The following is a 14812-nucleotide window of genomic DNA, read 5'->3' on the forward strand; positions in this document are numbered from 1 at the left end:
CATACTACATACTGCATACTACATACTACATACTGCATACTACATACTACATACTGCATACTACATACTGCATACTACATACTACATGCTACATACTACATACTACATACTTCATACTAAATACTACATACTACATACTACATGCTACATACTACATACTGCATACTACATACTGCATACTACATACTGCATACTACATACTACATACTGCATACTACATACTACATACTGCATACTACATACTGCATACTACATACTACATACTACATGCTACATACTACATACTACATACTTCATACTAAATACTACATACTACATACTACATGCTACATACTACATACTGCATACTACATACTACATACTACATACTGCATACTACATACTACATACTACATACTTCATACTTCATACTACATACTTCATACTACATGCTACATACTACATACTACATACTTCATACTACATACTACATACTACATCCTTCATACTACTACATACTACATACTACATACTTCATACTGCATACTGCATACTTCATACTACATACTTCATACGACATACTACATACTACATACTACATACTTCATACTACATACTTCATACTACATGCTACATACTACATACTACATACTTCATACTACATACTACATACTACATCCTTCATACTACTACATACTACATACTACATACTACATACTTCATACTGCATACTGCATACTGCATACTACATTCTACATACTACATACTACATACTACATACTTCATACTACATACTGCATACTGCATACTACATGCTACATACTACATACTTCATACTACATACTACATACTGCATACTGCATACTACATACTACATACTCATCGATCAGACAGTATGCAGAGCGTTTACCCACAATGCATTTGGCTCCTGCCCGAGCCGAAATCAGCCGGCCTGAAGCTGATTTCTCTTAAGCTCTAAACTCTGTAAACTTTAGCAACATTTGAAACATTTTCAGGAGAGAAAGTAGTCGTTTAGATCCCCAACGTGTTGAAAACCTGACAAAATACCGGCTATTTACAATTTAGTTCCCACGAATTCGGCGCTACTAAAGCTAGCCGCATTGAGCAACGCACTTCCTGTTATTTTCACAAAATAAAATACCCGTTTTATTATAGGGAAAGCCATTACCATACAGTTGGTGCTTTTGTTTTGAAAACAGGAAGTGAACCTACCCTCGTTGTAGCTAGCTTGAAACTGCCGTTTTGACAGGAAATGACGATCGGCGACGTCACGTTACGTTGCATCTTGGGTAGTTTGAGTATGAGTAGTAACCTCATGATGCATACCCAACATTTCGGAGAATCTAGTATGCATCCGGGAACTTCTCGCTTACTCAAACTCGCATACTAACTCAGAACGTTTGTAGGAGTAGTAGGAAAAGTATGCGGTTTGGAACCCAGCCTATGTCAAACATGCCAGACTGGTTTTTCACTTCCCATCAAGGCAAAGCTAAACCTCTTCTAGTTCTTCACCCTCAGGGAAGTAATTAGCTAAAATTAAAAAGGGGGAGAGGTTGAGGAAAAAAGAGGTTGGGAAGGGAGGACAGAAGCAGTAAGGGGAGGAGGCGGAGGGAAAGAGAAGCTCATGAATATCAGAGTGAAGTTTCCCTGAGTTACATAAGCACCTCTGACCCAGAAACCTTCTGCAGTCGGAATGAACTCACCCTGAGATAGAGAGGAGAAACCGGCTGAAAGAGTCGGGTTTTACCTTCACAACCAAAGAAACTCCCTTAAAAAGATGTCTTTTTAGAACGTAAATGTGTGCAACATGTATGGTGAAGGTAGCTCTGCGGAAAGGTTAAACAGGACGTGGAGGAAGAAGGCGAGGACAAAGGGAGATCTGAATAATGGAGGCAGCAGGAGACCAGAGGAAAGAATATCTGTTCAGCAGCTGCCAGGTGTGAAGCCACAGAGGAGCAGAAACAGGTGAAGGGTGGGGGAGCGTTCCAACACTTAGGTGGAGGAGTGTTCCAGCACTTAGGTGGAGGAGTGTTCCAACATTAAGGTGGAGGAGTGTTCCAACATTAAGGTGGAGGAGTGTTCCAGCACTTAGGTGGAGGAGTGTTCCAACATTAAGGTGGAGGAGTGTTCCAGCACTTAGGTGGAGGAGTGTTCCAACATTAAGGTGGAGGAGTGTTCCAACATTAAGGTGGAGGAGTGTTCCAGCACTTAGGTGGAGGAGTGTTCCAACATTAAGGTGGAGGAGTGTTCCAGCACTTAGGTGGAGGAGTGTTCCAACATTAAGGTGGAGGAGTGTTCCAGCACTTAGGTGGAGGAGTGTTCCAACATTAAGGTGGAGTGTTCCAGCACTTAGGTGAAGGAGTGTTCCAACATTAAGGTGGAGGAGTGTTCCAACATTAAGGTGGAGGAGTGTTCCAGCACTTAGGTGGAGGAGTGTTCCAACACTGGGAAACAGGTGAAAGGTGGAGGAGCGTTCCAACATTAAGGTGGAGGAGTGTTCCAGCACTTAGGTGGAGGAGTGTTCCAACATTAAGGTGGAGGAGTGTTCCAACATTAAGGTGGAGGAGTGTTCCAACACTTAGGTGGAGGAGTGTTCCAACACTGGGAAACAGGTGAAAGGTGGAGGAGTGTTCCAACATTAAGGATGAGGAGTGTTCCAACACTTAGGTTGAGGAGTGTTCCAACACTGGGGAACAGGTGAAAGGTGGAGGAGTGTTCCAACATTAAGGATGAGGAGTGTTCCAACACTTAGGTGGAGGAGTGTTCCAACACTGGGGAACAGGTGAAAGGTGGAGGAGTGTTCCAACATTAAGGATGAGGAGTGTTCCAACACTTAGGTGGAGGAGTGTTCCAACACTCGGGAACAGGTGAAAGGTGAAGGAGAGTTCCAACACTTAGGTGGAGGAGTGTTCCAACACTGGGGAACACATGACTCTGCGAGAAAAGGAAACGAACCAGGAAGCTTGTGTGTAAGCTGCCGCTGACCTAAAACACGAAGGGTTGGACTTCTTTAATCACAGCGAGACCACGTGGAAGCCAAGAAAGCACCGATAAGAAGCTGATAAGGAGCTGAGGTGTTATGGATGGAGCTCGTAGGTCAGAGCAAAAAGAAGGCCTGATGACAGAAGGGCAGGTTTGTAGAGTCAGATCTCCCTGAAGTCAGCGTGTTTCTGAGAGAAGCCGAGAGAAGCCGAGAGAAGCCGAGAGAAGCCGAGAGAAGCCGAGAGAAGTCGAGAGAAGCCGAGAGGCTATGAATCCACCAAGCTGTGCTCTGGGCTATTATTATCCTCTGTTTTCCACAATCAGGACGCCAAACTGTGCCGGAGTCTGTGTTTTGACAGCGTTGCCGCTTTGTTAGCAGGGTGTCGGTGTTGTGTCAGCTGATGGCAGCAGCAGCTCGTTTCTGAGCCTCAGAGGCAGGAACAAATCACAGGTCGAGTCAGTCGTTTTTTAGCTGGTTTTCCAGCGATGCAAGGTGGAAAAAAAGGGCTCCCAAAGCAGTTAGAAACAGTGTAATATCCTATCTGAGTGTAGCAAATGGCTGCTTTATGCTGAAAGAGAAATAAACCCTTAAGTATGTTTAATAATGAGTTACTCAGCCAACCAGTTAACAGATGGGGCTTTAGGTTTCATGTTCAAAGCTGAATCTATGTTTTGTTTCATAACATGTGTCTTTGTCTGTGTTCCAAACCGCATACTTCTCCTACTACTCCTACTAACTTTTTGAGTTAGTATGCGAGTTTGAGTAAGCGAGAAGTTCCCGGATGCATACTAGATTCTCTGAAATGTTGGGTATGCATCATGAGGTTACTACTCATACTCAAACTACCCAAGATGCAACGTAACGTGACGTCGCCGATCTTCATTTCCTGTCAAAACGGCAGTTTCAAGCTAGCTACAACGAGGGTAGCTTCACTTCCTGTTTTCAAAACAAAAGCACCAATTGTATGGTAATGGCTTTCCCTATGATAAAAGGCAACGGGTATTTTATTTTGTGAAAATAACAGGAAGTGCGTTAGCTCACTGCGGCTAGCTTTAGTAGCGCCGAATTCGTGGGAACAAAATTGTAAACAGCCGGTATTTTGTCAGGTTTTCAACACGTTGGGAATCTAAACGACTACTTTCTCACCTGAAAATGTTTCAAATGTTGCTAAAGTTTACAGAGTTTAGAGCTTAAGGGAAATCAGCTTCAGGCCGGCTGATTTCAGCTCGGGCAGGAGCGAAATGCATTGTGGGTAAACGCTCTGCATACCTTATGATCGATGAGTATGCAGTATGCAGTATGTAGTATGTAGTATGTAGTATGTAGTATGCGGTTTCGAACACAGCCTAGATCTTGTCTTCCGGCTCAGATTTATGTTAACCTTGTTTTTTAACTAAATAATCAAGTCTTGTTTTTGAAAGTCCGTGTCCTTCTACGCATCGCACCCACCCCCCGCTGATAGAAAGCAGGACACGGGTTACAGTGATCAGAGTTTAACTGATGAATCAAACAGATTACGTGTGCAAAGACGAGTTGAGAGGAAGAGGCGGCAAAACACAAGTGGAAATTAACCACATGCGTGCATTCCCATGCATCCCATTCCTACTTATCTTTATCTCTTTTATTTCTCCCCCTACCTGAACCAGGGTTTGCATCCCCACCCCGCTGTGACTGGTGTGCAGTTGGTGAGAGGCTGGGGTAGCTTGTGGCTGTAAAAGATGGTTGTTGTGGTGTGAGGAGCAGTGATGGCTGGCATTAGGGGGGTGACTCTGGGACGCCAGTGATCACTGTCTAGCCTCCTGGAGGTGTCGTGGGCCCAACTAGACGAAACACTGATGAAAGGAGGTTCCCACCTGATGACCCCAATGACCTGTTGGTCAGCACTGCTCACTGATCTATATTATAGGGAATTATTCACTGAGTCTGGTCCATTTTTTATTTTTATTTTTTTCCTTTAGCACAAGTTTCTTATGTATGTAGTATGGAAGTTTGTAGTATGTAGTATGTAATATGGAAGTATGTAGTAGGCAGTATGTAGTATGGAAGTATGTAGTATGTAGTATGTACTATGTACTATGTAGTATGGAAGTATGAAGTATGCAGTATGTAGTATGGAAGTATGTAGTATGGAAGTATGAAGTATGCAGTATGTAGTATGGAAGTATGTAGTATGTAATATGGAAGTATTTAGTATGCAGTATATAGTATGGAAGTATTTAGTATGCAGTATGTAGTATGTAGTATGGAAGTATGTAGTATGTAATATGGAAGTATGTAGTATGTAGTATGTAATATGGAAGTATGTAGTAGGCAGTATGTAGTATGGAAGTATTTAGTATGCAGTATGTAGCATGTAGTATGGAAGTATGTAGTAGGCAGCATGTAGTATGGAAGTATGTAGTAGGCAGCATGTAGTATGGAAGTATGTAGTATGTAGTATGTAGTATGGAAGTATGCAGTATGTAATATGGAAGTATGTAGTATGCAGTATGTAGTATGTAGTATTGAAGTATGCAGTATGTAGTATGGAAGTATGTAGTAGGCAGCATGTAGTATGGAAGTATGTAGTATGGAAGTATGCAGTATGTAGTATGGAAGTATTTAGTATGCAGTATGTAGTATGGAAGTATGTAGTATGCAGTATGTAGTATGGAAGTATGCAGTATGTAGTATGGAAGTATGTAGTAGGCAGCATGTAGTATGGAAGTATGTAGTATGGAAGTATGTAGTATGCAGTATGGAAGTATTTAGTATGCAGTATGTAGTATGGAAGTATGTAGTATGCAGTATGTAGTATGTAGTATGGAAGTATGCAGTATGTAGTATTGAAGTATGTAGTAGGCAGCATGTAGTATGGAAGGATGTAGAATGGAAGTAGGCAGTATGTAGTATGGAAGTATGCAGTATGTAGTATGTAGTATGGAAGTATGCAGTATGTAGTATGTAGTATGGAAGTAGGCATTATGTAGTATGTAGTATGCAGTATGGAAGCATGTAGTAGGCAGCATGTAGTATGGAAGTATGTAGTATGCAGTATTTAGTATGGAAGTATGTAGTATGGAAGTATGTAGTATGTAGTATGCAGTATGTAGTATGTAGTATGGAAGTTTGTAGTATGTAGTATGTAGTATGTAGTGTGTAATATGGAAGTATGTAGTAGGCAGTATGTAGTATGGAAGTATGTAGTATGTACTATGTACTATGTAGTATGGAAGTATGAAGTATGCAGTATGTAGTATGGAAGTATGTGGTATGGAAGTATGAAGTATGCAGTATGTAGTATGGAAGTATGTAGTATGTAATATGGAAGTATTTAGTATGCAGTATGTAGTATGGAAGTATTTAGTATGCAGTATGTAGTATGGAAGTATTTAGTATGCAGTATGTAGCATGTAGTATGGAAGTATGTAGTAGGCAGCATGTAGTATGGAAGTATGTAGTATGTAGTATGTAGTATGGAAGTATGCAGTATGTAATATGGAAGTATGTAGTATGCAGTATGTAGTATGTAGTATGGAAGTATGCAGTATGTAGTATGGAAGTATGTAGTAGGCAGCATGTAGTATGGAAGTATGTAGTATGGAAGTATGCAGTATGTAGTATGGAAGTATTTAGTATGCAGTATGTAGTATGGAAGTATGTAGTATGCAGTATGTAGTATGTAGTATGGAAGTATGCAGTATGTAGTATTGAAGTATATAGTAGGCAGCATGTAGTATGGAAGTATGTAGAATGGAAGTAGGCAGTATGTAGTATGGAAGTATGCAGTATGTAGTATGTAGTATGGAAGTATGCAGTATGTAGTATGTAGTATGGAAGTAGGCAGTATGTAGTATGTAGTATGCAGTATGGAAGCATGTAGTAGGCAGCATGTAGTATGGAAGTATGTAGTATGTAGTATGTAGTATGGAAGTATGCAGTATGTAGTATGTAGTATGGAAGTAGGCAGTATGTAGTATGTAGTATGCAGTATGGAAGCATGTAGTAGGCAGCTTGTAGTATGGAAGTATGTAGTATGGATGTATGCATTATGTAGTATGGAAGTAGGCAGTATGTAGTATGGAAGTATGCAGTATGTAGTATGTAGTATGGAAGTATGCAGTATGTAGTATGTAGTATGGAAGTAGGCAGTATGTAGTATGTAGTATATAGTATGTAGTATGTAGTATGCGATTGCGAACACAGCCTGTGACTCTCCATCTCACTTTAATCTCCTCTTTTGACTCTTTCCGCAGGTAAAGTGCACCTGGGCAGTGCTCCATAACATCCCTGGTTCCTTGCCTCCCACTTGATCGCCTCTCCTCCTCCACCTTTCCTCTCCTCTTGCTCCTCCCTCCCCCTGTTCGCCATGACGACCACCCTGGACATACTGCTGGAGCAGACGGAGCAGGAGCTGAGCCCTGACGGCTGCCGGCACACTGTCAGATACTACAAGGTGGTTCCCTCCGTCATCTGCTCCATGTGCTGCCTCTTCGGCATCATTTACTGCTTCTTCGGTAAGCCACGAAGGTTTGACCCCTCACAACTATGGAAGTTTTTCTGTGCCATCAGAGTTTGAATACGAATTTCTAATATTGGATTTTACAGCATCAAAATCAGACTTTGAATTTGAAAAACCAACAGTGTAAAAAAAAATCAATTTCTAAAAACAAAAATCAGTGTAAAAAAATTCAATGGAAAAAAATTCAATTGAAAAAAATTCAATGGAAAAAAATTCAGTGGAAAAAGAACCAGACTCAACATCTGGGTAAACAGGGAGAAGCAATCAATCCCTGTTTCATTTCATCCAGCGACAGCCAATCAAGTTACGCTCCATTGGACAGATCACTGAATTTTTTTCCATTGAAATTTTTTTAATTGAATTTTTTTTAATTTAAATTTTTTTTAATTGAATTTTTTTCCATTGAAATTTTTTTCCATTGAATTTTTTTTCCATTGAATTTTTTCCATTGAATTTTTTGAAGTTGAATTTTTTTTTAGATGTTGAATTTTTTTCCACTGATTTTATTTTTTAGAAATTGATTTTTTATTTACACTGTTGGTTTTTCAAATTCAAATTCTGATTTTAATGCTGTAAACATTCAATAGTAGAAATTCGTATTCAAACTCTGATGGCACAGAAACACTTCCATACACAACAGATGTTTTTCTTCTTCGGGGCTTATTTGTGATGTCTTGTGTCCTTTCAGGGTACCGCTGCTTCAAGGCGGTGATGTTCCTGACGGGCCTGATGTTTGGCTCCGTGGTTATCTTCATGCTCTGCTACAAGGAGCGCGTGCTGGACACCCAGCTGAGCGCGGAGGCCTCGGTGGGCATCGGCCTGGGCATCGGGACGCTCTGCGGCCTGGTCACCATGCTGGTCCGCAGCGTGGGCCTGTTCATGGTGGGCCTGCTGCTGGGCCTGCTGGTGGCCGTGGCCACCCTGGTGGGCATGGAGGAGCTTTCCGACAGCCCGCCGCGCTCCGTCTGGGTGCCCCTGGGCGTGCTGCTTGGCCTGGGCATGCTGTTTGCCGTGCTGACCCTGCAGTGGCAGCGCCTCTTCACCACGCTGTCCACGGCCGTGTTCGGGGCGGCCGTCATCACGGTGGCGTTGGACTACTTTGTGGAGCTCTGTGCCTTGGTTCTGTACATGTACGAGCGGATTAAAGCGGAGCCTGGGAAGCCCGTGTGCTGGCTGACGTGGGTGGTGCTGGGCGTGTGGCCCGCCCTCACCCTGCTGGGTGTCATAGTCCAGTGGAAGGTGACCGCGGGGGGATACTCCCACACCAAGGGTAAGCAAACCGGGATGTTTCGCTGCCAGGCCCCCATTGTGTTAGTAGCTTTTCCTGTTATTATTGATCCGTATCCGCTGCAATTGAAGTCTATGGCAGCCCCATGAACGCTATGGTAAAAAGTTGTGAAATTTGGCACACGTATTCAGCCCAATGCCAAAGCCAAAGTCAAGAATTTTCATGCCCCAAGAGCTTACTCTCTAGCGCCACCAACACGTCAAAGTTCAAAGTGCATCCAGCTGCATAACTTTTTTTGGTCCAAATTTCACAAATGAGGCTTCGTTGGAATCCTTGGATCATGACGAGTCCGTCAATTTGCGTATGACTAGATTGTCCGCCAGTTTGAATTTTATTAAAAACCTTAAAAAAGCATTTCAGGTCACACAGATTGTCCGATTTTCACGGGACTTGGCACATAGACTCTTCAGACCAAGCCTCACAAAAGTTACCGTGTGGAATTTTTAATTACGCTTCCGTTTTTCCATAAAAGCCAATCAAACTCGGTGGCGACACCACCAAATCTTGGCATATCTTGGCAACCATTTGATGTTATGATGTCAAACTTCTAACACAGACTCATGATCAGTACGGTAAGAGGCCCAAGAAGTTTGGTGACGTTTGGCCCATAGGTGGCGCCATATGTAGCAAAAATGCATTTTTGCTTATATCTTTGGACCCCTTGGTCCAAATTTCACAAATGAGGTACCGTTGGAATCCCGATATGCAGACAAAGTCAAAGCACCTCATGACGTCATCTGCGCCATATTGGATTTTCCGCCATTTTGAATTTAATCGAAAACCTTTGTGGCATTTCAGGCCACACAGATTGTCCGATCTCCACGGGACTTGGCACATAGAATCTTCAGACCAAACCACACAAAAGTTATCATGTGGATTTTTTCATTTAGCTTCCGTGTAACCGTGGCATTCAATCAAACTCTACGCCCACATGCAAACAGGACATCAGGCCGTATTTCTGCGATGCATTGATGTATCGATGCCAAACTTGGTGCATGGACTCATGACGCCTTCCTGAGCAGCCCAAGCTTTCCATATCGTGCCATGCTGCTAGGCCCCCCCATCGCTGCTTGCAGCTATATTTATTGTTGTTTCTGCTGTGCTTCTAGTTACAGATTAGAATGCAGAAACATGGATTTCCTGCTGGTTTTAGGAAGTAAAGGAGTTCATGTCAGTTGTTTCCACCTGCAGCAGCCTGCCTCCGCTCATCGACTCTCTCTTGTCCTCCGCAGTCATCATCAGCCGCCAGCAGAGGAGGATGCAGGTGATGCGGATTCGTCAGCGGGACGACCGCTACCGGAACAAGAAAAAGAAAAAGCAGCAGCACGGTTCGTCATCCCACCATCACCATCAGGCCAAGCAGCTCAACGCCGAGCCCGCCTACCGCCGCAAACCCAACCCCATCCGCCGCTACGACACGGACGTCCTGTCCCCGGTGAGAAGCGTCAGCGCCACGGCCTCCACCAGCTGAACCTTAGAGTTCATGATCAGCCATTTTTGGCAGCGTGCTTCCAATCGGTCCTTTGTTCCCACAGCCATAAGGCTTTTTAACAGTGACTGCTTCTTCTCAAATTGATTGATTTATTTTTATTTTTTATTTTCATTTTATTTATTTAGTCATTTATTATTTATTATTATTAGTTAGTAGTAGTATTTTTATTAGAATTGGTGTTATCATTGTAAATATTAATCATTTTTTTGAGCTACTTGACTAATTTGAATTTCCCCCATTGGGGGATGAATAAAGTATTTTTCTATTCTATTTATATTCTATTCTATCACAAACCACTTTTGGTTTATTTCATCTTTCTTTAGTTCAAATTAAAACTGAAATAATCGTTTCGTTTTCCTGCTTTTTTCTCTGTTTTTCCCAGAGTTACATCCAGAGTTTCCGGGACCGGCAGGTGCAGGCACAGCCCTTCCCGGGCCGGCTGGTTGGCGGCTCCCACGCTGTTGTGGAGATGAGCTACGACTGCGGCTCCACGACTCCTCTGACTGGAGCAGCCGGACCTTCTCTGCGGGTCTGACTGCTGCCGGACCCCCAGGGGCATAAACTCCTGACTCTCCCCCACCCAGGGGCAATCATACGTGTGCTCAAACAGATGCTCACTGGGTTTAAATACACAGACTCTAGGTTTAATATTATTTGGGATTAGCCACTAACAAACCAGGATAAAAATCCCACTTTGAGGTGAATTTACCCTAAAAACAAAACCATTTCTGGATGATAAACCTGCTGGAGCGTCATCGTGGTGAAGAGATTCATCCAACTTCCTGTCACTCTCTTTCTGAACATGCACACATAACTGAAACACACACACACAGCAGCTACGATCTTAAAGGAGATCTGAACCAGCCCGCTGGACCCGGCTCCAACCTGGAGATTCACTGCAAACCCACCTCAGGTTCTAACTCAGCCATCATACACTGAAGCGCTCTGAAACTCTCCTTCAGGGGGCAGTTTCTACCACTGAGCTGGTGCTGGAGAAGCAGCCACTTCCTCAGGCTTTAGGCCTCTTAGAGGTCCCTATAGACCACCTGTAAAGGGAGGTAAGAACCCTTCCATGCAAACCGGGATCCCCTTTTTTCTTTCTTTTTGCTTTCTGTGCCATCTGGACTACAATGACTCTTTGAAACATATTTTTATTGAGGGGAAACCCTTTTGTCACCCTTGGTGCTGGACAATACTCTACTTCAAGCGTCAAACTGCTCCCCAAAGGCCAGGGGGTATTTAAAGGGGTGCCTTGCCCCTCCTCGGACTGCACGTACGGCACCAGGAGGAGGGTCAGATCTCCCATCAGCGGCTTGTTTTTGCATCACATGTCCGGCTGTTTGGGGGCGCAGAGCTACAATAAGCAGGGTTGTGCGTTGGGTTGTTGTCTTCACAGATGCCTGGATAGAGAAGCTAGACGGCTGTATTTACACTGGCACCTTATCTGGGATCTCACCTGAACGGAGACACGATTTAAAAGTTTTTACGTGCTGGTAAACACACGCTTTGGCAGTTTTACACTGTGACAAACTGTGCAAACAGATTAGGAGAAAGATTTTTATTCCATAAACAAAGCTGGACAACATGTTTGAACAAAGGTGAGATGCTAGGCTAACCATCAGTATTCATACTACGTGCTCTGCTGCAAGGCTTTTCTTTTTATTAGAGCAGCAGCTGATGCAGGATGGTGCCTGACCTGACCTGACCAATCAGAACTGAGGGAACGGTTCCTCTGACCAATCAGAACTGAGGGAACGGTTCCTCTGGGAGAAAAGATGTGAGGCAAACGGGCGGTTTCATGGGAAGCCTCAAGCTTTTGGCTAATGCTAACCAATGGTTCCTGTCATGGTTAGCTTTGTGTTTAACCCTCATACCTGATTTAAAACACAACTTAATTTCTGAAAAGGGACATTTTTGTCCCCTTTTAAAACGACCTAAAAACATCATGTTAATCTTTTTTCCGCTTTTTTTTTTCATAGATCTTTTATTCCACTTCAGTTCTGATCATAACCACCAAGTTTTCAATTATTTTCAAAAATTAAACCCTTTAAATACTGGTTTATATGATGTAAACGCCAATTTCTGTAAAAAAAAAAACACAAAAACTGCTATATTTTCAATATATAGAATGCAAAGTAGAATTGTTGAGCATGGATAATTATGGTCAGCAACAACATTGATTTTTAGGGATTTTTAATTGTTTTGCTGTCTGATTTAAAAAAAAAAAAAAAACTCCTTAATTTCTGAAAAGGGACATTTTTGTCCCCTTTTAAAACGACCTAAAAACGTGTTAATATTTTTTCCACTTTTTTTTTCATAAATCTTTTATTCTACTTGAGTTCTGATCAGCATCACTTGGTAGTTATGATCAGAACTGAAGTGGAATAAAAGATTTATGAAAAAAAAAGGGGAAAAAATATTAATGTATGATGTTTTTAGGTCGTATTAAAAGGAGACAAAAATGTCCCTTTTCAGAAATTAAGGAGTTTTTTTCTACACAATGAAAAATTGCATTGTATATAATGTGTGTTTGAAATTCGAAAAAATACTCAAAAATGCACAACTGGACCAAATATGATGAGTATCACTATTTCCAGTGTGAAATTAGAGGAGAAAGTACACCCCAAGTGGACAAAAATGTCCCCTATCATGGATTAGGGTTAACAGGCATATTCATCAACTTTTTTTAACGCCGCTTTATTTGAAGTTTCCAAAACTTGAAATTACTGCAAAATGTTTGCGAGCTAAAAGCTAGATGCTGCTCTGAACACCTTTTTCTACTTTTGTGACTAGCTGACGTTAGCTTGATGCCTGCTGCAGACACACCGGTTAGTGCAGGCGGTCCAGCTCACGGGCGCTGGGTTCTGCCCCCCCCCAGTTTATAAAATGGCAGATTTAAAAAAAGAGATGATGGCTGTGTTCGAAACCGCCTACTACATACTACATACTTCCATACTGCATACTCATTGATCAGACAGTATGCAGAGCGTTTACCCACAATGCATTTCGCTCCTGCCCGAGCCGAAATCAGCCGGCCTGAAGCTGATTTCTCTTAAGCTCTAAACTCTGTAAACTTTAGCAACATTTGAAACATTTTCAGGCGAGAAAGTAGTCGTTTAGATCCCCAACGTGTTGAAAACCTGACAAAATACCGGCTATTTACAATTTTGTTCCCACGAATTCGGCGCTACTAAAGCTAGCCGCAGTGAGCAACGCACTTCCTGTTATTTTCACAAAATAAAATACCCGTTGCCTTTTATCATAGGGAAAGCCATTACCATACAATTGGTGCTTTTGTTTTGAAAACAGGAAGTGAACCTACCCTCGTTGTAGCTAGCTTGAAACTGCCGTTTTGACAGGAAATGACGATCGGCGACGTCACGTTACGTTGCATCTTGGGTAGTTTGAGTATGAGTAGTGACCTCATGATGCATACCCAACATTTCAGAGAATCTAGTATGCATCCGGGAACTTCTCGCTTTAAAATTTAAAGTCAGTAGGAGTAGTATGCGGTTTGGAACACAGCCGATGTGAAAGGCGGCGTAAAGAAGCCACTATGCATGAAATGTGAGTCCCAGAATCCTGCAGTGTGCCTCCTTTAAAGCACCTTTACCCCATGAGACCAGGCGGAGGTGCCAGTGTGAATACGGCTCGTGTGTCTGAATGCAAACTGGACTCGTGGCCATAGAAACTTGTACTTAGACCAACTCCTTCCATCGTGTGCATTGGTTTTCTTTATTTTGGACAACATAGAATTTTTTGTCAACAGTAAAAAATGTGAATACTTTGCTATCGTCTTTAGAGGAGAAACAAACACATGTGGAGAGGGAAGGGGGGGGGGGGTGTGGTTCATTCTTATTAGTGAAAAGCTGAATTGCATGACTGCACTCTTCTTCTTCTGCTGCCTCCACCGTGGCAACGAACACCCTCTCCTGTGCATCAATGTGAAATTTGTACATAAAACACGGCACTTATTAACTTTCTTCAGTTATTTTTACCATTGAAACATTTTTCTTTTTCTTAAGACTAATTTAATTAAGACGAGTTTATTCCAGTGAGATGTATTTATTTGCTGATTTTATTTATACTTCTGAGCCATTCTGCTTACAGCGTCATCACTGTCGGCCAGTAACGTCGTGCTTTTTTTTAAACTGAATTATGACCGTGATTATTAAAGCATGTGTTCCTACGGGCCTGTGCACAATCAATGTTTGTGAGTCGTCCTTTAAAGCAGCGACACGCTGTGATAAACTGAAATCTATCAAACACTAAATCCACTTTACTTTCATCAGCCAGTAATATGTGGAAGTCCTGAGGGATTATCTCTCAGTATTTTCCATCTCATCCCATCTTCACTGGAAAAAATGCCCCTCCAGAAATAAGTAAGAAAAACAACAAATACAAGATGTTTTTGCTTGAAATAAGCAAAAAAATCTGCCAATGGAACTAGTGAAAATCGGCTTGTCCAGATTTCTTGAAATAAAATGTGATATTTAGGACTTTTGAGATAAAAGTGATCTTGAAATTAGCTTAAAAACCTCTTCAAAT

The 14812-nt window shown here is 42.2% G+C and overlaps 1 protein-coding gene across 2 annotated transcripts in view; it reads left to right on the forward strand.

The window, feature by feature from the left end:
• Positions 1 to 14472, forward strand: part of tmem198ab (transmembrane protein 198ab) — a 43308-nt gene extending 28836 nt beyond the window's left edge. For both annotated transcript variants that reach the window (XM_075477328.1, XM_075477329.1), the window contains exons 2-5: positions 7219 to 7479; positions 8173 to 8754; positions 10005 to 10207; positions 10647 to 14472. In XM_075477328.1, the coding sequence (XP_075333443.1) occupies positions 7332 to 7479; positions 8173 to 8754; positions 10005 to 10207; positions 10647 to 10799 (1086 nt within the window). In that variant the 5' untranslated portion in view covers positions 7219 to 7331 and the 3' untranslated portion in view covers positions 10800 to 14472. The remainder of the gene's footprint in view (positions 1 to 7218; positions 7480 to 8172; positions 8755 to 10004; positions 10208 to 10646) is intronic.
• Positions 14473 to 14812: the final 340 nt, after the last annotated feature.

The sequence above is a fragment of the Odontesthes bonariensis genome, chromosome 11 (genome assembly GCF_027942865.1).
Source record: "Odontesthes bonariensis isolate fOdoBon6 chromosome 11, fOdoBon6.hap1, whole genome shotgun sequence".
Taxonomy (NCBI): Eukaryota; Metazoa; Chordata; class Actinopteri; order Atheriniformes; family Atherinopsidae; genus Odontesthes; species Odontesthes bonariensis.